We start from the raw sequence: 25,121 nt of genomic DNA, 5'->3' as shown, positions 1-25,121 counted from the left end.
ATTTTCCCAGAAGAACGATTTCATCAAGGTGTATCAGTGCTTAAGAATTCTTTAGTTCTCCAAAATCTGTGAATCTGAATACTTTATCAAATCAAAGTCTTCCTAAACTTAAACCCTCACCATGTATCAGACTCCATTTCTACTTCTTCCCACACTGAAGCCTTGGTGCACCCAGGTGTGTGCCTCACTGACACTAAATATGTCAGACTCACTTCTGCTTTCCTGCGTTTTGTCTCTGCATCATCTCCTCTCAGCATACACAGATTTCCAAAGTCAACTCAAGTCCATCCCCTTCATGAAATTTGCCTGTACTTTAACTCAGATTATCCTTTTTCTACCTTGACCACTTATGAAATTCATTGTGTATATATTATTATTCTTTTGGCAGTTAACCCTGTGTGACCTTGCATTTATATGTCATTTTACCCCTGAATTTTCTATGTTCCCTGAAAAGTAAACGTGTCTAAATAATGTTTTGTATTTTTGCCAATATATATATAAGACTGGCCTGTAGATATTAAGTTTTGTGGCATTGAGTTAAATGTGTAAATTTTATAATGTTACAAAACAATTTCTACAGTACCTTTTCTTTATTCTTTTAAAGAGTCTTAGATCATCTGTGAGTGAAGGAATTCGGGCAGTAGATGAACGAATGTCTAAACAAGAAGACATTAGGAAGAAGAAGGTATACTCAAGTGCCGTAAGGTTAAAACATTGACTCTGTATATCACCTTATAGTTACAAGCATTCTCACGTATATGGTTTTATTTACTCTTCTTGGCAACTATACAGAGAAGAAAGGTGATGTCTCTCTTACATTTTAGCAAACAGTAGCACAGCAAGGCTAGTGAGGGGTAGAATCAGAGTCAGCCCAAGTCTTCTCACTGCTGGTCTGATTGAAGTCCAGATAATAAGAGGAGTGGTGTAGAGTAATTAATTTTTTAAAAAAGAAAATTGCATATTCTTTTTGTACTTTAATTTACTCATGGCAGCATTAATGTTTTTAAAGAAGACTTTAGATTTCATGTTATATACCAGCTAAAAGCTTTCTTGTCGTGTCTTCTCATACTTTTCAGTGCTATGAAACTGTTTTTTCCTCAAAGTTCTTTTGCATGTATGTATTTATGCTTTATAATGTTATCTATTTGAAGTAAAAGAATTTTACAGCTACCCAAATGGTCACTAAATTGAAATTCCTCATTTTTCAAAAGAGGACACAGTAATAACTGACATCGGTGAAGCACTTTAAAATTTAACAAGCATTTTATTTTTTAACAACCTTGTAAAGAAGGTGTTCTTATTCATACTTCAGAGAGTAGGAAGTTAATTGGCTTTCTAAAGCAAATGATTTTAATGTTCTACTGCAGGTTTATAGTTTTTAAAAAAGTAGAGTTTTGCTTTCTCATTCTGCCACATTTGTTTGTTTTCCCCTTATGTATACTTCTGTGTGCACTGCCTTTACTTTTCAGTGGTTCTGTCTCTGTACTTCAGTATTATTTTCTGATTTCATTCATTATTCTAATTTTATCTTGGCAGAGTTGAAATTAGATTTCAAGACTTCTCACTCTGGCCTGGTGCTCTTTCCAACCTTTTCTAGGTTTATTAGCATTCCTTTTTTACATCTCAAGGAGAGAAGTCTGTTTTAGAGACCTGCTTGTTAATTCTTTGGATCCCTTCTCAGCTTTTGTCCAAAGAATTAAAGAACATAGTATGTTTCTAGAAAAGAGGATAAGCTTTATGAAAGCAGGAGATTTTTGCCTGTTTTACTCACTCATGTCCCAATGTCTAGAAGAATGTCTGGTACATAATAAGTGCTCAGTAGCTATTTGTTACATGAATGACTGTGTATTTTTTCTTTTAAAGATGAGAGTTTTTGTATTATTCCTCGACCTTTCTACAGCCCTCTGAAGAGCTGCTTATCAAAGCATTATCAAATATTTGCCTTGTGTAATGTGTCTTCATTGACTTTCACTCACATGATTATTTGTTTTGACACTTAGGCATATCACACACATATAAAGGCCGAGGATACATACGATCAGAAATGAAAATTAAAACATCGTTAGGAAAATGAATGTAGTGCACATAGGGACATTCATTTAAGATAAGAAAAAGAAGGAATAAGAATGCAGAATACGAGAAATAAAAAGTCTACTTTTTTAAAACTAAACTTGCAATAAAATATTGACATATGCTTATTCTAGAAAACCAGTATTAAGATTTGCATTCTTGGGAATTCAGTGTTATGTGAATATATTCAAAATGTATTCAAAATGTTATGTGAATGTGTTCAAAATGTAGAACGCTGTAAATATTCCAAGCTAACTTTTGTCTTTTGTCTTTCATGCATTTAGAATGAGGAAATAAAGTAGTTATGATTAACATGATAACTTTTTTTGTTTTGTTTTTGCTTAAATTTTACTTTTATAGATGTGTGTATTAAGGCTTATACAAGTTATTAGATCAGTTGAGAAAATTGAAAAAATCTTAAATTCTCAAAGTTCTAAAGAAACATCTGCGCTAGAAGCAAGCAGGTACGTATTTCTTACTAAATGCCACACCCAGCCTAAATTTTTGTTTTTAATTAGAACTCATTTCTGACAAAGAAAAAAATCCAAGTTTAAGCATACCTCAAGAAAAGTTGAGTGCATGAAATAGTAAAGTTTATAGTATACATTGTTTTAAAACCTGTATAGGTCACAGTTTCAACACACCACCTCTGGGGGAATCAGAGGCAGGGTACTTTCTGTGGAAGATTTTTATCTTTGGATTTCCTTACACAAGGACTAGCAAAATCCTTGTTGATCATCAAGGTGTGGAATAATATTCAACTTTCTTAGAGTTTTTTAGACATGTCCATAGTATTAAAGTTGATGTATCGTAAGTTTCAAAAAGTGCTAGCATTATATCCTTAGGAAATAGTACAGAACACATTTAGTCAAAATATATAAAGAAAGAAGGAAAAACTTATGAAATAAGAAAAAGATGACCATTTCTTTTGCTGTACCGTGAGTTTCTTATTACCTTCCTACTTTAGCATTTAAAATCAGCCAGTTAGGTAGGTGAGTGACTCAGAAAATGTGTAGAGTAGATCATATCAAAACTAGAGAGAGGCACCATGGTACAGTAGAAGGAGCCTTAGATTGATCTGAGTTTATATTGCACATACCAGCTGGGTAACCTATGATTACAGAGAATGTAACCTAATATAATCTGTAACAGAGAGAATGTACTAACAAGACACTATAAAGTTACCTTTTATAAAACTCAGTTACAAGATCACCTCCTCCAGGAAGTCTTTCTTGACCACTCTGATTTAGATGGTCCATCTCTATGCTTCTCTCAGGCCTCCAGGCCATCTACCAGAGAGCTTGTACATGTGACTGGAACCACTGATTTACTTATACGCTTTTCCCATCAGACTGAAGGCCCCTGGCATCATTACACCCACAGTGTCTGGTACTAGTAGGTGCCTGATAAAGGTACCAAAAGTCACCCACAGTGAGGAATAGAGCTGGGATTAAAGACAAGATTTCTGCTTACCATGTTTAATATAATAGAGATTGTATTCCTTCTTGGTCAGAATCATCTTGAGGAGCTTTCTTTAATTCAGATCAGCAGTTTTGGTCTGTAGAAAGGGTAAAACCAGAACAACATAAGTGAATCATAAATATATCATGCTCATTATGCCAAGAAACATTTAGGTAATTTGTAATATATCCACAGTAGGTTATTCAGGGAAGAGGTAGGTATATTCACGATAGAGAGTTAACCTTTTGGGTTGGTTGTTTTGGACAATTACTATTCTCTCCCTCTAAACTAGTTTGGATGCTTTAAATACAGAACTGGGTGCAGAATACATACTGTGTGATCCTGTTTATATAGAATTCTAGCAAATGCAGACTAACCAAGAGTGCAGAAAGCAAACTAGTTATTCTGTACTTTAGGCTTGCTATGAATCGGAATCAACTCAACGGCAACAGGTTTGGTCTTGGTTTTTTTATTGAGTAAAACACACAATGAAGAATTCTAAGATAATTATTAAGTCCTGCCTTCTGCCCTCTAGGGGCATTCAAATTAATAAGGGAGGTGAATGGATGTAAATAACTGATATATGGCGACGTGTGATGCTGTGAACCATCTTGTACATCTTTTTGTGAACATAGGTCCACATTCTGTGTAGAATGCATTTAAGTTCACTGATCCTGTTATCCACAGACTTCTATTCCAACTCCACCCAGTTCCTGCCATCTTCACTCTTTTAAAACAGAACTCTCCTAATGTAGCATCAATTGAGATTGTCAACTTGGTTGTCAATAAAGGAAGGACTTTAATCTCAGTCTCAATCAATGAGAAGGTATATGATTATTAAAAATATAGTATAATTTAATGGTTCATAGACTTTATCCCTTTATCGTTTTTTATTGCAGTAAAAAGTATATAACAAAATATTTGCCATCAACATTTTTACATGAACAATTCAGTAACATTAATTATGTTCATCTTGTTGTGCAACCATTACTACAGTCTGTTTCCAAATTTTTCCATCATCCTTAACAGAAGCTCGGTGCCCCCTAAGCATCGACTCCCTCTTGCCCCCTCCCTCCCACCCCTGATAACTACTAATGAACTTTGATCTCCATACATTTGCTTATTCTAGATAATTTCATATAAGTGGGATCATACCATATTTGTCCTTTTGCATCTGACTTACTTTACTTAGCATAATGCTTTCAAGGTTTGTCTGTATCGTAACATGTATCAGGACTTCACTTCTCATTATGGTTGAGTAATGTTCCATTATATGGATGTAGCACACTTTGTTTATACATTTGTCTCTTAATGGTTGTTTCTACCTTTTGGCTATTATGAATAGTGCTGTAATGAACCTTGGTGTATAAGTGTCTGTGTTCCTGCTTTCAATTCCTTTGGATATATAACCTGGGATTGGAATTGCTGGGACATATGGTAATTCTGGAGTCATGGTGATGCAGTGGTTAAGAGCTCAGCTGCTAACCAAAACGTCGATAGTTCGAATCCACCACCTGCTCCTTAGAAACCCTATGGAGCAGTTCTCCTCTGTCCTGTAGGGTCGCTATGTATCAGAATTGACTCGATGGCAACAGGTTTGTTTGTTTGGTTAGTTGGTTTTTATGGTAATTCTAGGAGTCTCTGGGTGGTGCAAATGGTTAAGATCTCGACTCCTAGCCAAAAGGTTGGAGGTTTGAACCCACCTAGAGGTGCCTCAGAAGATAGGTCTGACAATCTGCTTCTGAAAGGTGACAGCTTGAAAACCCTATGGAACAGTTCTACTCCACACACATGGGGTCACTGTGAGTCAGAATGGACTTGAATGCAGCTAAGCAAACAACAGTTAACATGGTATTTCTGTGTTTGACTCTGAGGAACCACCAAACTCTTTCTGCAGTGGCTGCACCATTTTGCAATCCCAGCAGCAATGGATGAGGGTTGCAGTTTCTCTTGTTTTGTATTTTGTTTTTACCATAGCCATCCTAGTGGGTGTGAAGTGGTATCTCATTGTGGTTTTGATGTGCTTATTGGCCATTTGTATATCTTCTTTGGTGAAATGCCTGTTGAAGTCCTTTGCCCATTTTTTAATGGTATTGTTTGTCTCTTTGTTGTTAAGTTGCAGGAATTATAGATATTAAACCATTATCATTTTTTTCATTTCTTTGTAAATGAAAATGTCGTAATGATTTTCACTAAAGGTCGTTTGTAGATGTTCATACTCTTATTAAAGTCTCTGTTGCCTGTGGTAACCCTGATAAAGTACTTAGTTTTTAGAGAAATGTTTAAAGCAACTGATTTGATGTTTTAGAAAAGCTATGTATATCTTTCCCTCCTGTTAGACGTGTTGGCGGTGACCATTAACATTGTATGCGGATATACTTTTCCTGTGCCTGACTTTAGTTATCTTTTGATTATTATTTCTTCTCATTTGTTTCTTCTCCCTCTCTGTCTTCCTTCCATTCTTTCACTTCTGTCAATGGAATATTAGACTCACAAATTAACCTTTATGTTTGTTATCTTTTCCCTGAAGTTTTCTGTGTTTAGCTTTTTGATCTGATTTTAGGAGATTGTCTTAACTTTATCTTCTCTTTAATTGAATTTTTAATTTTTTCAGTCACCTGTAAATCATTTTTCATTCCTTGCATGATCCTTGTTTCTTCCAAGGTGAGATCTTTTATTTATTTTTTTTTTTTTTAAATCTTGTACCTTTGCTGTGCTTTTATTAGGGTTTCAAAAGAAAGGGGAAGCATCCTGTATTGTAGTTATCTTGTCTGGAGGGCTGACTGGTTTTTCCAGTTCCCTCTTTAAAGTGTCCAAACCCGTTGCCATCCAGTCAATTCTGACTCATAGCGACCCTATAGGACAGGGTAGAACTGCCCTATAAGGTTTCCAAGGAGCAGTTGGTGGATTCGAACTACCTACCTTTTGGTTAGCAGTCGAACTCTTAACCACTGCACCACGAGGGCTCCTCTTAGACTGTAGTGAGTGATTATCTCTAGTACATTTCCTTTTGGTATAAGATGAGAAGAAACTATTTCAGCAAGCTCTCTCCTGTGTATAATACCTTTACTATAGTTATTAACCTATAGTAAGTTTACAGTGTGTTTGGTAAAATAGACAGTATAATTAATTTATTAAATAAAATAATGACAATAAGGGTGGAAAATGGGCTTCCACAAACCACATATCCCAGTTAGGTTTTTAGGTTTTGCTATTTGGAGCTCCAGTTTTAATTTATTGAAGAGACAAAAGTGAGGTATTTTAGAAGGAGAGAGAATTAGGCAGGTAGAAGTAGAAGGGGATTCAGGTGTAAATAAGAGGATAGGGCAAGAGAGAGAAAAAAGGTTAAAGGTCAAGAAGAGGTCATGAATGAGAGTTCTTGGAGAAGGTGGTAGAACCATGTGATTGCCCCCACACTGACCTAGCCTACTCCTACTTATTTCTGGGCCCTGTGGTCAGGGTCCGGCAGAGTCACTACTCCCCACTGCATCTAGAACATACCATGCATATGGCTTCTAGTTGGAATTGATTGATGGCTCAGAAGATGCCCAGAGAAAAAATATTTTTAAGCTTTTACCTTATAACAGAATGGTCATGGAAAAACACTATCTGAAGATTTTACAACACAGTGGAGTTAAAGTATCATTATTGCTAATCTGTACGATGTATTCTTTTAGAAATAATCTTACAATTGTGAATTAAGTTTCTTTGTTGTATCTGCTAGCCCACTTTTGACTGGACAGATTTTGGAGCGAATTGCCACAGAATTTAACCAGTTGCAGTTTCATGCTGTTCAAAGCAAAGGCATGCCTCTTTTGGACAAAGTAAGACCAGTAAGTGTTATTTTGGATTTTCATATTTTTATGTTTAGGAATTTGCTTAATAGTTTTGGTTTAACCTAGTACTGCCTGTGATATTAATTGTTGGTCTATAGGATTTTTAAGCTAGCCTTGAATTTTTTTCCTTTAAGTTTTTGTTTTCTGGGCTCTGCATTATAAATTTTGTGTAGAGACTCAGTCACATTCTCTGAACTATAAGAGTAAAATTCATTCTGAATTCCATGTAACTTGACACATTGTATAACATAGCCAAATTTAGTATATCTGAAGCCTTTGACTGGACTTTAAAGCCATAATATTTATCAGATTTTCCTCAGGCTTAGGAGGAAAATAACTTTTTTCTCATTCAGTAATTCTGTCTGAACGCTTCTCTGGTAAAATGGAGATTTGTTATTCAAGAGATTTTTTACTGTCCAGGAGATATTAATGTTTTATATATATTGTATTGGGATAAGAGACTTGTTATGTATATATTTGAATTTTTACAAATTGTTCCAACTAGAGCTTTCTTTATCTGCCCGTTTTTTCTTGCAGCGTATAGCTGGCATTACAGCCATGTTACAACAATCCCTGGAAGGTCTCCTGTTAGAAGGCCTTCAGACTTCCAATGTCGATATAATACGGCACTGCTTGCGGACTTACGCAACAATCGACAAGACACGGGATGCAGAGGCATTAGTTGGTCAAGTACTAGTGAAACCATATATAGATGAGGTATGTGCACCTCAGAGCCTTCATTCAGCAAACATTTATAGAGCATATACTATGTCCAAGACATTTTACTGGGTGTGAAGATATAAATATAGTAGAGATCTTTCCTTAAAGATAATCATAGTTACCACATTATCAGTTGTCAGAAAGGGTTGGTTCCTTTTTGGTTACAATCAGCATGCCAGGAATTGGGCATGCCCTCAAGTAAATTCTTCCTGTGCATCATCATAATTTAGTAGGGGGTGAGAGACTTGCCTGTGAAAAAAGTATGCAGCAAAGTTTTTGAGGTCAGTTTTATCAAGAGTGTGTAAATTATACCTCAGAAAGTTGTTTTTAAAAAGTTTTGGACCAGTGGTCTAGTGAGCAGAATAAAACAGTTAAGCCAATGGCAACAGGATAGTGTATGAGTGCCTTGGTGAAGGTGTGCACAAAGAACTCTTTGAGCACAGAAAAGTATATTAAGTCGGAAGACAGTGGTATTCCAGAAATCTTCATGGGATAGATGATATTTGGCCCAGTCTTAAAAAAATATGGAGTAGTTCACTGGGGCAGGAAATGGTATCTCATTGTGGTTTTGATTTGCACCTCTCTGATGTCGGGATCAGCTTGACAACAACAGGTTTGAGTTTGGTTTATTTTGATGGCTAGTGATGCCGAGTATGTTTTTATGTGTTTGGTGGCCATTTCAGTGTCCTCTTTGGTGAGATGGCTATTCAGGTTCTTTGCCCGTTTTATGATTGGGTTATTTGTCTTTTTGTTGTTAAGTGGTCGAAGTTTTATATGTATTTTTGTTCTTAGATTCTTGTTGGATCTGTAGTTTCCAAAGATATTCTCCCAGTCAGTAGCTTGTCTTTTCACTTTTTGGTAAAGTCTTTTCATGAACAAAAGTTTTAATTTTTATGAGGTCCCATTTATTTATTTTGCCTTCTGCCATTTGTGCTTTGGTTATTATATTAGGTAATCCATTGTTGAAAGCTCGATCTGACAGTGTTGCCCCTGTTTGTTCTTCTAAGAATTTTATGACTTTAATATGCACATTTAGGGCCTTAATCCATTTTGAATTTCTTTTTGTGTATCAACATGACTTCTTGATGAAAGTCTTCAATTTGTTTAAAGGGGAAAATTGAATCCCAATGATAAAGTTGAACTTTAGTAATTAATTGTAATATTTCTGTCAGCTTTGGTAGGATTACTAAAAACAAATGACCTTGCTACAGTGTGAATGGAGCTGGAAGACATTATGCTGAATGAAATAAGTCAATCACAAAAGGACAAATATTGTATAACCTCACTTACATAAAAAAAACAAGAAAAGGCAAATGTATAGAGAACAGAGTTTATTAGTGATAACCAGGGGCAGGAGAGAGAGAGAAAGGGAGGGTTAACAGTCATGGAAATGCCACGTTGGTTAAGGGTAGGGTTGCACAGCCAACTATTGCAATTGCTGTCAATAAGTTGTACACCTATAAAAAGTTGAATTGGCAAAAATTGTGTGATAGATATATTTACAACAATGACAGAAAAAAAAAAAAGAGTAGCTGTTGAGGCTGCATATGAATAACCAAAAACCTCATGGGATTTGGTTTCTTGGTTTCATGGGACATCCCAGTTAATTGGCCTAATAACATGTTTAGTGCTTCTTTTCTACCTCCTTGTTTGTTGCATAGTGCCTAGGGTCTTAAATTTTTCATGCAGCCATCCAAGGCACAACATTTGGTCTCTATTTGCCTGGAACAACAGAGGAAGAAGGAGAGTCAGGAATAGGAGGAGGGTATGGACTGTGTGGCTAATTGCTTCCATGAACAACTGCCTGCTTTAGTTTACCATGAGACCAGAAAAACTGGATGGTGCCTGGCTACCATTACTGAACGTTTTAATCAAAGATTCTATGGAAGAATCCTGATCAGAAGGGGGGAGATGCAGAACAGAGAACCGGCAGCAGTAGAAACAGGATACCAGCATGAGACGGCATGGTGGACTTCCTGGCTGAAAGGAGCAAGGCGATTACAGTGGGTGTGCCAACCCACAGAGCGAGAGCGTTGAGCGACTTCTGGCAGGAGGTGGAATAGGATACCACCAGGCATTTGTCAGTAGAGCTAGGCTTGCCTACTCGTGGAGCGAAAGAGCTGAGCACCTTTGGGCTGAGACTTACTGGCAGAGTGGAGTGCCCCTAGCACTTTCTTGTGGAGCTAAAGAGATTTGTAACACTTGTCCAAGCAGTGCAGAGGCCAGGCCTAGTAGCCGAGGGACAGAGAGAAAGGCCTGCCTGTGGGATGGTTGAGAAGAGGCTGTCCTGATTGAAGAATTGTGTCCTGAGTTATTTGTGATCCTGACTTGTAACTGGCTACTTCGCTAATAAACCCCATAATCGTGAGTATTGTCTGTGAGTTCTGTGTGGCCACTGCAATGAATTATCGAACCTTTGAACCCAGCAGAGAAGTAGAGAATGTCCTGGGAGGTATGGCTGGTGTCAGAATTGTTAAAAAAGTTGGAGAGAGGAGGTGTGTCTGACCTCTGCGTCATAGAAATCAGCCTTAGGCTGTTGATGCTGATGATTCTCTCTCCCCCTTATGAAGTTAGACGAGGTCAGGCGACACTGCTGCCACACCATTTTTACAATGACCTATCGATTCCTTCTTCTCGTATCTGTTATATTTCATAGCTGTCTCAATGAGAGAGAAAAAGACTAATTATGTACTTTATGAATAAGTGTAAATATTTTGTTACTAATTTATGCCTTTTTTTCCCCACTGAACTGAGTCTGATCTGCTAAATTAAAGAAATATTTGAAGTTTTAGTGGCATATTAAATGAACCATACACATATTTTATTTAAACTTGTATGCTTATCATCCTGTCATATCCCTTCTTGTCTCCCAATCTTAATCACAAAAAATAAAATAATAAGAAAATAAAGTGTATTTTTTTCCATCACTCTGTGTCTCAAACCCTCCCCTAATGTGCATGAGGGTAGAATAAAAAGTGAGAATCAAGGCATTGAAGAGTTATAGTAGTGAGGAATTGTCGTGCAGTAAATTACTTAGTATGGCCCTTCTAGCCATACTCTGTAACTCCCACCAAATGACTGGGTGGGACTATGCAAATAAGATGCTTGTGGCCCATCAAGGGAATTGGATAGCTTGCTAATAATGCAAATAAGGTACGTGGCACCCTTTTGGGGGTGGGACCATGCAAATAACATGTATGAAACCCTAACAAGAGCCAATCCCAGAGCAGAGGGGTACCTCACTACCACCAAGAAAGAAGAGCTAGGAGTGGAGTGTCCTTTGGACCTGGGATCCCTGAGCTGAGAATCTCCTAGACCCAGGAGACAGAGAAAGCTGTAACACTGGAGATGGCGAGAAGCAGCGGCAGAGAATTGGCAGCAGCAGAGGCAGCAGAACCAGGATACTAGCAGGAGACAGTGCAGTGGGCTTCCCAGTGTACAAAGCTAGAAAGCTGAGTACCTTCAGCCAGGAGGCTTGCTGGTAGAGTGAGGTGCCTATAGGCCTTTGGCAAAGCTAGGCTCGCCCACCCACGGAGCAAGAGAACTGAGTGCCTTTGGGCAGGAGGCTTGCTAATGGAGTGGGTTGCCTCTGGGCACTTATGACTGGAGCTAGGCTTGCCAACCCATGGAACAAGAGAGCTGAGCACCTTCAGGTTGATGCTTACTCGTGGAGTGGGGTACCTCTGGGCACTTACTGGTAGAGCTAGGCTTGCTGACCCACAGAGGGAGAGAGCTGAGCACCTCCAGGCCAAGGCTTGCTGGCAGAGTGAGGTGCTTCCAGGCACTTACTGGCAGAGCTAAATAAATACTTAATTTATTATTACAGTATTTATTTAAATATTGTAACACTTGCCTGAGCAGGACAGAGGTCAGGCTGGCCTAAGGGCCGAGAGGCCGAGGGCCAGGGAGAGGCCTACCTGCGGGCATAGCTGAGAAGAGGCTGTCCTGATCAAAGAGCTGTATCCTGAGTCATTTCTGATCCTGAATTGTAACCTGTTACTTCCCTAATAAATCCCATGATCGTGGGTATGGTCTGCAAGTTCTGTGTAGCCATTGCAGTGAATTATCAAACCCAACAGAGAAGTAGAGAGTGCCATGGGAGGGACAGTTGGTGTCAGAATTGTTTAAAAGATTGGAACAGGGAGACATGTCTGACCTCCGCCTCATTGGAATGAGCCTTGGGCTGTTGATGCTGATAGTTATTTTCTCTCCCCTTCGTGAAGTTAGAGGGGGTCAGATGCCCCCACCATGCCATTTTTACATGAATCGTGTTTAGTTTAAAATTGTTTTTAAAAGGTATTCTACTTTTCCAGCTCACAAGGGAAGCAGATGAATGTATCTGGTTCATCAGCTTCAGACCAGTTCTCTGTCACTTAGCTTGTTTGTACTCCAAGGTCAAAACTGTGCCCCTTAATCATAGGAGCTAGTTCTGAGTATGACCTATTATTTACCTTACTATTCTAGAAAATATGTTCATTTGGTGGGAGAGGAGCATGAGGACATATTTTTAAGGTTTTCTTTATTCTTTTCTCTGTAGTATATAATTTATATTTCTATTTTAGATGCTTTTAAAAAATTATATTCCTTTTAATAGGTGATCATAGAACAGTTTGTTCAGTCTCATCCAAATGGCCTTCGGATCATGTATGATAAACTTCTGGATTTTGTTCCTCACCATTGTCGCCTTCTTCGAGAAGTCACAGGAGGAGCCATCTCAAGGTAATTTAAATCACTACGCTTAGAACCCACCTCCGTGTTAATGATTGCACCTGTAAACTACACTGGTGACTATTCACTGTCTGGAATGTACCAGGTGCATTATGTACCTTCTCTCTTAATTGTTACCACAGTGCAGATGTAATGATAAATGCTGAGTGTCAGAATTAAGGATGGCCTCTTGAAAGAAGTGGTATTTGAGATGAAGTTTCATGTGGAGTGACAGTTCAGTAGGAAGGCAAAAGGAACAGAAAGGGCAGGGAACAAAAAGGAAAACACAGACGCATACAAGGACGAGGTTGTTACGACAGTGCTATCATTAGCCACGTTTTGCAGATGAGGAAACTAAGAGATGAAGCTAAGATTGAATCCAAAGCCCATACCTGTTTCTTCTCTACACTTTTTCCTATATCAGGTTTGGAATCAAAATTGATTTCCTTCTATTATTTTAATGTCATAATATATCTATTAATTAAGTTTAACAAGTTTTATACTAATTGTGATTAAGGTCATCTTCAGTTTTTCCTCCTACTTCTATTCAGTTTCTATGGCTTTCCAATTCTGTTTCACAAATATTCCACTTAACCTTTCACCATTGCCATTGCCCCATCCAGTCTAGTCCTGTTCCTATTTTTTGTCCAGAATAACAGGATCTCCCTCTCTGTTCTCCTTGCCTCCTGACTCTTACCTCTCCAACCCACCCTTCATACTATCACATTTATCCAGAATTTTGAGATTCATAGACTGTTCCTTCTCCAGAAATTTTTAATGCCTTCTTATTGCTTAAAGATGAAAATCCAGGTTTTTTGATGTAGCATCTGAGACCCTTCATGATCTGGCCCCAATATTCTTCACTGTAGAATTTTCCCTCTGTAACATTTTGTGCCCCAGAAACATAGTCCCACTTGTCCTTCTCAAACACACTTTGTCCTTGTATGCTTCTGTGTTTTGCATCTTGTTCCCTGCCCTTCCTGTTGCTTTTGCCTTCCTGTTGAACTGTCACTCCACATGAAGCTTCAGCTCAAATACCACTTCCTTTAAGAGACTATCCTTAATCCTCACATTCAGCATTAATCATTACATCTGCATTCCATTACATGTTGCTTTTATTTCTATTGAGGACTAATTTCTGTCTTATAATATGATCACCTCATGCACTGCCAGCATCATCCCCCCACCTCCTGGCAAAGTGTCTTAAAGATATCAAGAGCCTAATCAGTGTTTGCAAATGAAAGAATTAATGTTTTCTCAATGATAGAAAGTCAGATAAGGTGCCTGTCTTCATGGAGTAAGCAATATATTTGACCTTGAATTTTTGTTCTCAAAAAAAATATTTGGAGTAATAAATACATGCTACTTGACTTTTGAAGTACCCTTCCTACTTCCATTATACAATTTCAGGCGAAGCCTAGTTTTGCCACTTTTGTTTAGTAATCACAAGGATTTAGTTGGATTTGGATTTGGGGTAAGAATTTAATAGAAGTCATGATGTAAAATTAAAGAAACTACACTTAAGAAACAACCAGTCATTAGATGTCACAAGGCTAGTCTTGAAGGGCCACATTTCATAGCTTTAGAAGTTCTTTTCCACAGTTTTCAGTGTGGCAGAATTCATGTAGAAGCCTCAGAAATTTGAGCAATCTGAATTGTGCCTTATGAGGTCATCTTCACTTGCTCCAGGAGCCATCATGATGCTGTTGCAGCTATTCCACATCTCTGACCTTCCCTTGGTCCGTTGCCTTCAAGTTTCTAAATGCTTGATGCATCCTTTGTCCGTTCTTTTCTTTTTTCATCTATCTCCCTTGATACCCTTTATACCTGACAACACCAGCAGCATTCAAGAGTTACCTTCCAGAGAATATGGATCAACTTTTCTAATTAGCCATCTGATGGTATATGGACTTTACATGCCTTATTTTAGGGCTAATAAAGTTTCATTTTGGGGTATGTGTTTGTGTGTTTTAAAATAACTGTAAATCTTTCAGGTTTTAAATTTTCTCTGGGATTTTAATTAGACATTCACTTTGGGGATGAGGAGATTTGGTGTTTTAATATCGAGTGTAGTACACGCACTCCTCACTTATCAACATGGTTATGCAAAAATCAGTGCTATGTGATAAGGGAGGATTTTTCTTTTTTTTTTTTCTGTTTTCAGACCAGCGGTTTTTCTGATTTTTTTTTTTAATTTAGAAAATATGATCATAAAAATAATAACAGCTAAGATTTACTAATGTGCTCATCACTGTCACGAGTCCAATTATGGATTATTCTTCTGAGGAGGAGGAGGCTTGAATGAGACAAAGCTGGATAAAGCCAGGCTGTGTGACTGGAGGGCCCACGGCTTAACCACTTCACTCCACATGTACTGGGTCAGAGCTTCCCTCACGGTGCTGCCTCCAGGGCTCCACTGCGACCCCTGCAAGGCATGCTCTCACAATCCTGGATCCTGTTCTACCCTCTGGGCCTAGCAAGTCACCAAGGCTTCGGACCTCTTGCGAGGGCACTGGGAGCCTGGCCATGTACCCGGCCCATGGAGGCAGAGGCTTCAGGCCAAGTTCTGCTCACTTTGGGATGTCATTAAACTTGCATGCATTTCTTCCAAACACCCTCTCCGATGCCTTTCTTTCCTCCCTTCCCACCCCACAGCTATTTTGAGCTGCAGGGCCACAGGCTACATAGGAGCTAGGAACCCAGAACAGGCGCCCACTGGCTCGGTGCTGCCTGCATATTCACCTGGAGTCTGTCGCCATGGATGAGGCTGGCTCCAGGAGGCAGTTGGACATGGTACCCCTGCCAGCAGGAGGTAGCAGGGCAGTGCAGCCAACTTCCTGGAGGCCACCGGGAGACCCTCCTCAAGGGAGAGGACACTTCACAGCCATTGCTGCCATGCCCGCCACCTCATTAATGTGCAGAATAGTTGGATAGTAGACTTACTATTGTCATTAATGGGAATGTGAGATAATGAGATGCTGAATAGTGAGGAGTAGGTATAGTTTAAAATCCTTATTTTATTCTTTTCTTTCCCAGATTCCTTATTAGACCTAGCTTTTATAATGTTTGAAAGTATATAATGACACGTGGACTTGGATACGGGGAAAGTAGGCATCTTCTGTTCTCTCTGTGGCCCTTCCCCACCCACACCAGTAATTTATTATCAGTATTTATTTGAAACTTTAATAAAATGACTTGCTCGTCTTTCTGGACAGTGGAGCAAAGCTTCTTTGATGATGTTTGCTAAGCAGAAAAATTATGAAAACTTTTTTCCCTTTATTTTAATATTTACCAAAATGTGAAGTCCCAGTTTGATATGATAACTTGGCGACAGAACTCCCAGTTTTGCTAAGATAAGACCATTAGAAAATTATTTTAAAATATAGCCTATTACTCAATATACAGCAACCAGAGTGGGCAGATCAGTGAGATGTTGTTTGCTAAAAGATATTTGTAAGACTTTAAGTTCAGGAGAAACTTAAGAAGGCTTCCTTATTTATTTATTACTTATTTAACTATGAGAACATAGCACTTACTCTATATGAGGCACTATTCTAAGTTCTTTATAAATACATTTCTCCGTTTTAAAGATCAGTAAACCAAAGCACAGAGAAGTTAATTAACTTGCCCAGGACCCAAGATTTGAACCCATGTGGTAGTCTGACTCCAGAGTCCGTACTTTTATTTCTGTGCCACCTCTAATTAACAAACCTAATTTGTTAATTAGAAATCCAGAATCTAGTGCTTAAAAAAAGTAAGTTAAAACATGCACACACACATCATTAATCTTTATGTGTTTTAGATCAGTGTGATCAAGATTTTAAATGCAGTAGTTGTAGAATTTTAGAACTGAAGCTGATTTTAGAGGTAGCTAAATAATAACAAAGCTATTAATAGTATGTTAGCATAATTTATAGTGCTTTAGGGTTTAATGGTGTTCAGATTGAATGCAGAGATTGCTTTTCTTGTGGTATTAGACTACTTTTCCATGGTAGAGTGTAAAAGTGGTAGAATATTTTAGGGGAAAAACCTATACCAAGATGATTTTACATAGTATTTTTGCCTTATTTTAGACACCAGCTGCTCTCCTGTGTGATATAAGAATCAGGTTCAGGAAATCTCTTAGGTTCAAGGTGAGACTGAGATCAAGGAGTAAAATAGAAATTTGGGTCTAGAAACAAACTAATTGACAAATACACTTTTTAAAAAAGATTAAGTTACAGGCTGAGGAACTTAGAAGTACCACAGTGAAAATTTGCTCTTGTAAATAGGAGGTTATGCTGTATTTGTCTTGTAGCAAAACACTAGACTTGCACTCTGTTAGAAATGAAAAAAGTTTTATTGTGAGGTAGAAAGAGAGATACACGAATCTGGGAGATTCACACTTGCATCTAAGGAGGATACTGTGGTGTGTTCCAAATTGCAGGGAGAACAGGTTTTTATCAGGTGGCACAAACAAAGGTTGCGGGCAGGGGTAGGTAAAGTACATGGCAAAAATTACAAGTGATTTGTTGAACTACAAACTTTCTTAACAGAAATCTCTAAACTAACATTAATCTCTAACCTCCTGGAACACGTCTGACCAAGACGTTCTTCTTAACATCAGCAAGTGTATTTGTTAACATACTGGGGAACAATTGAGTCAACTTTTTGTATGTTTGCCACTCCCGCTTATCTTAAGGTAGTAAGCTATGCTTTTACAGATTTACAAAGAGTCAGCAGAAATGGAAACTAAGGTCTCAGGTGTGAAAGAAGTCTGATTTGAGGGAGTCAGTAATTTAGAACTAAGACTTGGTTGTTTGGTGTTTACCTCATCTTGGTTACAGAGTTACAAGACAATTGCAGGGCTTCATCTTTACTTAGCATTATCAATTTTATTTTCTAATGTCCTGGGACATTGTTGACTAAAAGTATTCTCCCTAAGGCAAACATTCTCTATAAATATTCTTGACATTTTTTAGCAAACAATTCCTAGCACAAACTAAAATTTTGCTTCTTTTGTGTTACAGTTAAACTTTTACAAGAGGCTAAATTGTCTATTCAGCAAAAGCAGAAGCTTCTAGGTCAGACTGCAGTTTGATTCAGAAATGGAATTTAATTTAGATCTAGTTCAGCCACCTTAGCTCATGCCAAGCATCCCGGTTTTAAAGTCCTCATACACAGACTGAAATTGTGTTCTTCTCTTACAGTGAGAAGAGCAATACTGTTCCTGGATATGACTTTTTGGTGAATTCTGTCTGGCCAGAAATAGTACAAGGATTGGAAGAAAAATTGCCATCACTTTTTAATCCTGGAAATCCGGATGCATTTCATGAGGTAACTTCCCCTGATTATTTTGATTCTTTGTAAGTTGTTAGCCTGAGGCTTTAGAATAATCATGTTCTTTATTTCATGGTCTTGGTTCTGTGGTTTATTAAAAAAAAAAATTTAAGTTGCTTTATTGTTTTATCTAGGTTGTAGTCTCATACTTTTAGGGATAATTTTAATTTTAGATTGTAAAGTATAATCTAGATACAATCATGACTAGATACGTACATTATTTTCTAACTTGTTTAAAAAGATCTTAAGGACCATTAAAAGCTAATACCTTTGCAGTTGTTTCCCATGAAAAATTAGGTTTGTATATCTCTACAATCATATAATTATATAAAATTGTCTAATTTTGAAGGAAAAGAAAAAATATTGCTTTGGATTTTTAAATGTACTATGTAACTGTCCCTTATCATTTAAAAGATTAGGAGGCCCTAATGTTTCCCTTCTTTAAAAAAAAATAAATCATCACAGTGTGATTTAAAAGATTTCATGGTTGATATTTCAATAGTAAATTCATATTTGTATTCTCCATTGTATCATTTTTTTAAGGCAGTACTAGAGTCATAGTTAAGAATAAAGACTCTAGAGCCAGATGGCATGAGTTCCAGTCCCAGCTCTCCTGCTTACTGCTGGTGTGACTCAACTTCTCAGTGCCCTCCTCCTTCTCCTTCCTTAGATTTTTGTTCTTGTTTTTTTTTTTATTCCAATATGATGATAATTGTCTTTTAATTAGGTAATTTATTAAATTTACAGTGATTTTAGCTACTGATCTATTTGGGTTGTTTCTACTCTCTTATTTTGTACTTCCTGTTTGTGCCAGTTTTTCTTCCTCTCTTCTTTTCTTCTTCCTTTTTCACCTTTTTTGTATTTTGGACTTTGGGGGGCTTGTTTTCCTCCTTCATCCTTTGTTGTCCCCTCTAATGATTTGGAAGTTATACCTTTTATATCTGTTTTTTGACTGTTTTAGAGGTTATTTAACAAAATCTAAAATTAATTGGTGTTCTTTAGCCTCCTCCTGAACAATACAAAGAACTTAGAATACTGTAAGGCCAATCACCCTATTTCGTAGTATATGTTGTTTCCAGAGTCTTATTTCTATTTTGATTTTTTTGTCCCAAAAGTTAAGCATTATTTTTGTCTTATGTAGTCATCATCTTCTTACAGTTACCCCACATGTTTTATCATTTCATTTGCTTACTGTTCCTTCTTGTCTGTCAGACCTTGTCTTAGTTAACTAGGGCTGCTATAACAAAAATATCACCAGTGGATGGCTTTAACAAAGAGAAATTTATTGTCTCACAGTCCAGGAGGCTAGAAGTCCAAATTCAGGGTACCAGCTTCAGGGGAAGGCTTCTCTCTCTGTTGGCTCTGGGGGAAGGTCCTTGTCATCAGTCTTTCCCTGGTCTAGGAACTTCTCAGTGCAGGGACCCAAGGTCCAAAGGATGCACTTCCCTGCTGGTTCTTCATTCTTGGTGGCATGAGGTCCCTCTCCTCTCTTCACAATTCTTTCTTCTATATTTCAAAAGAGATTGACTCAAGATACTAATCCTGTAGATTGAGTCCTGCCTCATTAACATAACTCCCTCTAATCCTGCCTCATTAATATCACAGTGGTTAGGATTTACAGCACATAGGATAATCACATCAGATCACAAAATAGTGGACAACCACACAATACTGACCAAGTTGCCACACATTTTTGGGGGGCACATTTCAATCCATAACAGATCTCCTTCTTGGGTTATCTTCTTTCTTCCTGAAATTCGTCTATTAGAAGACTCCTTTAGTAAGGTCCTGTTGATAATAAACTTTTTTTTTTTAATAATAAATTATCAGTTTGTGTTTGTCTGAAAATAACTGTATTGCCTTTATGTTTGAAAGGTAGTTTGGCTGAATATAGAATACCCAGCAATTTGAGCATTGAGAAATTAGCTGTTAATTGTACTTGTTGTTCCTTTACAGCTAATACCTTTTTTCTCTTCATGTTTTTAAGATCACTGTGACTTCGGTGTGCTAAGTTTCAGTATGATATGTCTAGTGTGGATTTCTTTTTATTTATTGTGCTTGGAATTTGTTAGGTTTCCTGAATCTTTAGGTTGGTGTCTTTGATCAATTCTAGAACATTTTTGTCCATTATCTCTTGAATTGTGCTTCTCTCCTATTCTTCATCTCCTTCTAGAGCTCTTGATTAGACTTTCTCACCATATCCTTCATGTTTCTTAAAATTCACTTTTATATTTTTTATCACTTTGTCTTTCTGTGCTGCATTCTAGATAATTTTATCTGGACTCGCTGTCTAGTTCACTAATTCCTTCTTCAGCTTTGTCTAAACTCCTTTTTCACATGTACATTGAGTTTCCAATTTTAGTTATAACTTTCACATCAAGAAATTCTATCTGCTTCTTTTTCTACTCTGCCTGGTCAATTTGCTTATTTAATTTTTAAAGTATAGAGAGGCACAAGGCAGGTGTGCGGAGTCTGGAGACCTGATATACTTAATATCAGCAACATATGAAGAACTACCTCTATGGGGTTTCCTAGTCTGTAATCTTTACACAAGCAGATTGCCAGGTCTTTCTCCCATGGAGCCACTGGATGGGTTCAGACTGCCAACCTTTTGGTTAACAGCCAAGTGCTTAACTATTTGCACCACCAGGTCTCCTTTAGCACCTATAATAAGCAGTAGTATAATTTTATCCCCAAAAGGAAGAGTAATACCTTTCTTTGTCTCAGCTCCACAAAACTAGACCATACTAAGGGTATTCTGTAAGTGTCCAAACCAGTTAAACGAAATTTAAAACCTCTGGTTTTCTCTGCTCTAAAATTCCTGTTAAAGCACAGACATCAACGTATTTAAGTTAGTGGTTTGTTGACCTTGAATTGAACCCCTTTTAATTGAAGAGTATAAACAAAGTCCAGCAGTGTTCTCCACAGACCCTAGGGTACCTGGGGAATAGAGTACCTGTGAAAGAGCAGCCACATTTTTGCTCAATCTACTGACTGGTCTTCTTCTTCTCCTCTACTACCTAGCTCTGTCTTTTGGGCAAGTTCTCTCTGAGCCTAAACAGAAAGGGAAACCTTCATCTGTAAAATGAGGATAACAATAATAATAGTTACCTTGTAGGGTAGTCCTGTGGGTTAAATAAAGTAATGCAATTCTAAGCACAGTACATACATGGTAAATGCTAAGTAAATGTTAGTTTCTGATCTTGATGATGTTCATTCCCTGTCAGTTTTCACACACTCTCATTTATAAAAATTCCCTTTTTTTTCTTTTTCTTTTTCTTTTTTTGGAGAGGCAGTGATGAATTACATCACTTACTCTACTGTCTCTTCAGATTTCAATGGACTAGGTGCTTAAGGGTGCCCTAGAATATGAGAGCTGTCATTTAAAGAGCACTAGACTTAAAATACCTGGGATTCAGAACGGGCATTGCTACTGAAGATCTTAAGCATGTCACTTAGAATACCTGCGTTTCAGAATGAGCATCACCACTGAAGACGTTAAGCGTGTCACATAACCACGTTGAACATTAATTTCCTCATCTATAAGTAGGGGACAAGGAAGGAGAATCTCTTCAGGCTCTCTCAGCTGTAAAAACTATGATTCTGTGTGTTGACCTTTTTTATGTTGATTACAGTTTGCAGCACATGTTCTGGATTCTAGTTAGTTTACTGATGATTATAATTCTGTTGGTTCTTATTTTAGAAGTACACCATAAGTATGGATTTTGTAAGAAGATTTGAAGTGCAGTGTGGGTCGCAGGCCAGTGTGAAAAGATTAAGAGCACATCCTGCCTATCACAGTTTCAATAATAAGTGGAACTTGCCTGTTTATTTTCAAATAAGGTCAGTAGTTTTTTCACCCCATCATCACCCTTCTAAAGTAGAATTTGAGTATCAGTTAAGGATATTGCCCCCAGTTAACAGCTTCTTCTTTGTAATCATCATATTATTCTTTGAGAGACAGAGTTTAAAGTAAAAATGTACAAGTAGTATCATGGTTGCCAAAGTTCTAGCTTACATGACAAAAAGGTAAGTTTCATTTTTAGTACTGAAAGAGCTCAAAACACTAGACTAGGAACAGGCTAGACTCCAAGCCCAGCTTCAAGTCCACTTGTTTTGCATTCATTCAGTTTGAAGATCATCCTCTTTGATAGAGAAAGTGGGAGTTATGTAGCCGCTTTTTCTACTTTCCTATGTCATCACTTGCCTAGAATAATGGGCCCATCTCACATCTGAGGTACTTCTTCCTCTGTGGAGGTGAGGGCATGGAAGACGCATAACTTAAGTATTTTTTGCAGCTAATTCCATCTATCGGTGTATAAGAATCCTCGTTTTTATTTTGCTACCATTATAATCTTTATGACATTTGTTCTCTCTATTCTGGAAAATGGTGACCTGTAAGAAAATTTCAGCTCTATGGTGGTATGACTTAAGTAAGTCAATACTGTAAGCAGTTCTATAGAGTACTTGAGGAAGTTTAAGATAAGTACTTAACAACATGTGTTCTACTGGAAAAATAGATGATAATAGCCATTTTTGCAAATTCTCTTGAATGAGGTACTGGTAAGTTCCTCCATAGAATGGCATTAACTAAATCATTTTCGTTGACATGCTCTTTGAAGAATTGTAGGATTTTTGTTTAAATTGCTGGATGCTTTCATTAATTATGATGCATTCCTTTTCCCCAGAGTTCTGAGGGAAAATTACAGAGGGAGAATATATTAAGAATTAGGTACCTTGATTATAATTGCTTGCCATGATTGAAAATGTATGTAATCACCTTTTTGAAAATAAAATCACATTTGTCAGAATAAAGTGGTAAGGTGTCCTTTCATGTACAGTACTGTGCTTTATTGCTTAATTTTCCAAGGTTAAATCATCATGTAGTTTGTTTTTCAGTGGAAAACTAATGATGTGCTCATTCCAGATATTCTTAGACTGCACTGGAAATAGTTGTTAAATGATAATCAAGATAAGCCAGGGCAAGAAGCCCTTTTGATTCATGAGCAAAATTTAAAACAGTGATGCAACATTTTACAGAATAAGTGTCCAGTAGAGATATAATATTTATATTTTACCTTTTGTAGTTCAGGTTTGAAGTTAGATGACTTTAGATCTCTGTTGCCATCCCATCCCCTCCTCCTCTGCCTGCTGCCTCCACACTCCTCTTCTCTAGTCCTTTTCCTCAGACCACATGGTAACCTACCATGGCACCTCCTGAAGCTCCCAGAGGCTGTGTCCAGTCCCGTGCTCTGGCCTGGGCCAGCTGGGTCCCCCAGTGAGGACACAGCATGACCTCCCCTGACTGGCATGACAGTTTCTCTCAAAGCTGTGAGGCAAACCTCAAATTGCTTTAAACTCAACCAGTTCCCTGACAGACTTTTGCCTTCACCAGATTTTAGCATTTAAGCATTCAAAGGGATTAGTTAACTTTTCCTTGCAAACTGTTATTAAAAATTATGTTTGATTTATGAAGTGTGAAACTTGTTTTCAGTACATTTGTTTTTCCATTTGAAAAATAAATGTTAAGTAATACTTTGTAGGACTGTTGCATTGATTTTTAGCAGGTATTGGATTGTTTATTCGAAGGATGACAAAAAGTTCTGCAAACGTGGTTAGAGTCAGAGTTGCAGTGTCATCTGATTCACTTCAAGGTCATTCAGAGTAAACCTGGAAGACAGTGGGTGATAATGTTTTGACATTTTTCTAAGGAGAAATATTATTATCACACTCTTGATAACAGGTTTGTGCTCCTGGGTCTGACTGGATGCTGGCATCCTACAACACAGTCACCTGCTGGAAAAAAAGGCACTAGGCCTGCCCCCCAACATTCCTGACACATTCTGTATCCTGACACCCCACTGTGTCTCCATTTAATTTGCTCTTATGGAAAGATGGTTTAGGGCTTAGTTTCTCCTGGGAAAAAAATAAACACGAAGGTAACCAAACAGTCTCAAATTGTAGTGAAAAAATCAGTACCTGGAAACTAGAGAGAAAGTATTAACTCTTTAACTGCCAAAGGCTGTTTTCCTTTTTTTTTTTTGTTTGTAGTTGAAATCTTTCTGGAATGTTATGTGCTCCCGGAACATTCACTTGTATATAGTATATATGTTATGTTCAGTATATCCTTCTTTATGGTGTAGAATCTCTATTGTATATAGCATTAACATGAAGGTAGCCCTTTGCCTACCCTTTCCCTCTACCCTCCTCATATGCACACATACTGTGCCCTTAGGGTGTTCTGATAACTACAGAGCAAAGAAAAAAGCCAAGTCCATAACCATTATTTTTATATAAGTCTTTGCATTATTGTAGACCTGTGACATTCATGGAGGGGTATGTCTAAGAGAATGTTCCAAAACCCAAATTTAAGAATTCATAAATGTTTGTATTTAGGATTGGCTTTCTTACATAAGGATCCCTGGCGGCGCAGTGGTTAAGCGTACGGCTGCTAACTGAAAGGTCGGTGGTTCGAAGCCACCAGCCGCTCCACAGGAGAAAGATGTGGCAGTCTGCTTCCATAAAGATTACAGCCTTGGAAACCCTATGGGGCGGTTATACTCTGTCCTGTAGGGTCCCTATGAATCAAAATCGACTCCACAGCAGTTGGTTTGGTTTTTGTTTTTACATATATTCCATTGAGAATAGGATAACATTCCCCATGCATGTAAAAGTCACAGCACAACTTTCAAAGTTTCACCAAAGTATTCTTTCTCACTTTTTTCCAAGAAGAAAGGTGATCTATCACTTCACTCCTGGAAGTCACTACAAGCAAAACTGCAGGAGGACTGATACTGGGCTCCTGGCTGGGGAGGCTCAACTATGCCAAGTGACTTAGGCAATTATAGTTTCATGGATCTTTCTAGTTGCTCACAGATAGTCAAAATGTCTGTGTTAAATGCACAGAAATTATGTCCAGGGCACAATCTGCTGCATTTATTTCTTGTCTTTTTCATGTTCATGGCTTTCAAAATTATCATAGACATGCATATAATTTTGTATCCTGTG

At 37.7% G+C, this 25,121-nt stretch overlaps 1 protein-coding gene across 2 annotated transcripts in view; it reads left to right on the top strand.

Annotated features, from left to right (window-relative positions):
- Positions 1-25,121, top strand: part of COG2 (component of oligomeric golgi complex 2) — a 59,283-nt gene that overhangs the window by 19,650 nt on the left and 14,512 nt on the right. For both annotated transcript variants that reach the window (XM_023728036.1, XM_004372822.2), the window contains 7 exons: positions 605-685; positions 2,431-2,534; positions 7,256-7,364; positions 7,905-8,084; positions 12,682-12,806; positions 17,984-18,110; positions 21,817-21,956. In XM_023728036.1, coding sequence (XP_023583804.1) covers positions 605-685; positions 2,431-2,534; positions 7,256-7,364; positions 7,905-8,084; positions 12,682-12,806; positions 17,984-18,110; positions 21,817-21,956 — 866 coding nt within the window. The remainder of the gene's footprint in view (positions 1-604; positions 686-2,430; positions 2,535-7,255; positions 7,365-7,904; positions 8,085-12,681; positions 12,807-17,983; positions 18,111-21,816; positions 21,957-25,121) is intronic.

This window comes from Trichechus manatus, unplaced genomic scaffold (assembly GCF_000243295.1).
Source record: "Trichechus manatus latirostris isolate Lorelei unplaced genomic scaffold, TriManLat1.0 scaffold00021, whole genome shotgun sequence".
Classification (NCBI taxonomy): domain Eukaryota; kingdom Metazoa; phylum Chordata; class Mammalia; order Sirenia; family Trichechidae; genus Trichechus; species Trichechus manatus.
The sequence above is the reverse complement of the archived record's forward strand: the minus strand, read 5'-3'. Positions and strand labels throughout refer to the sequence as shown.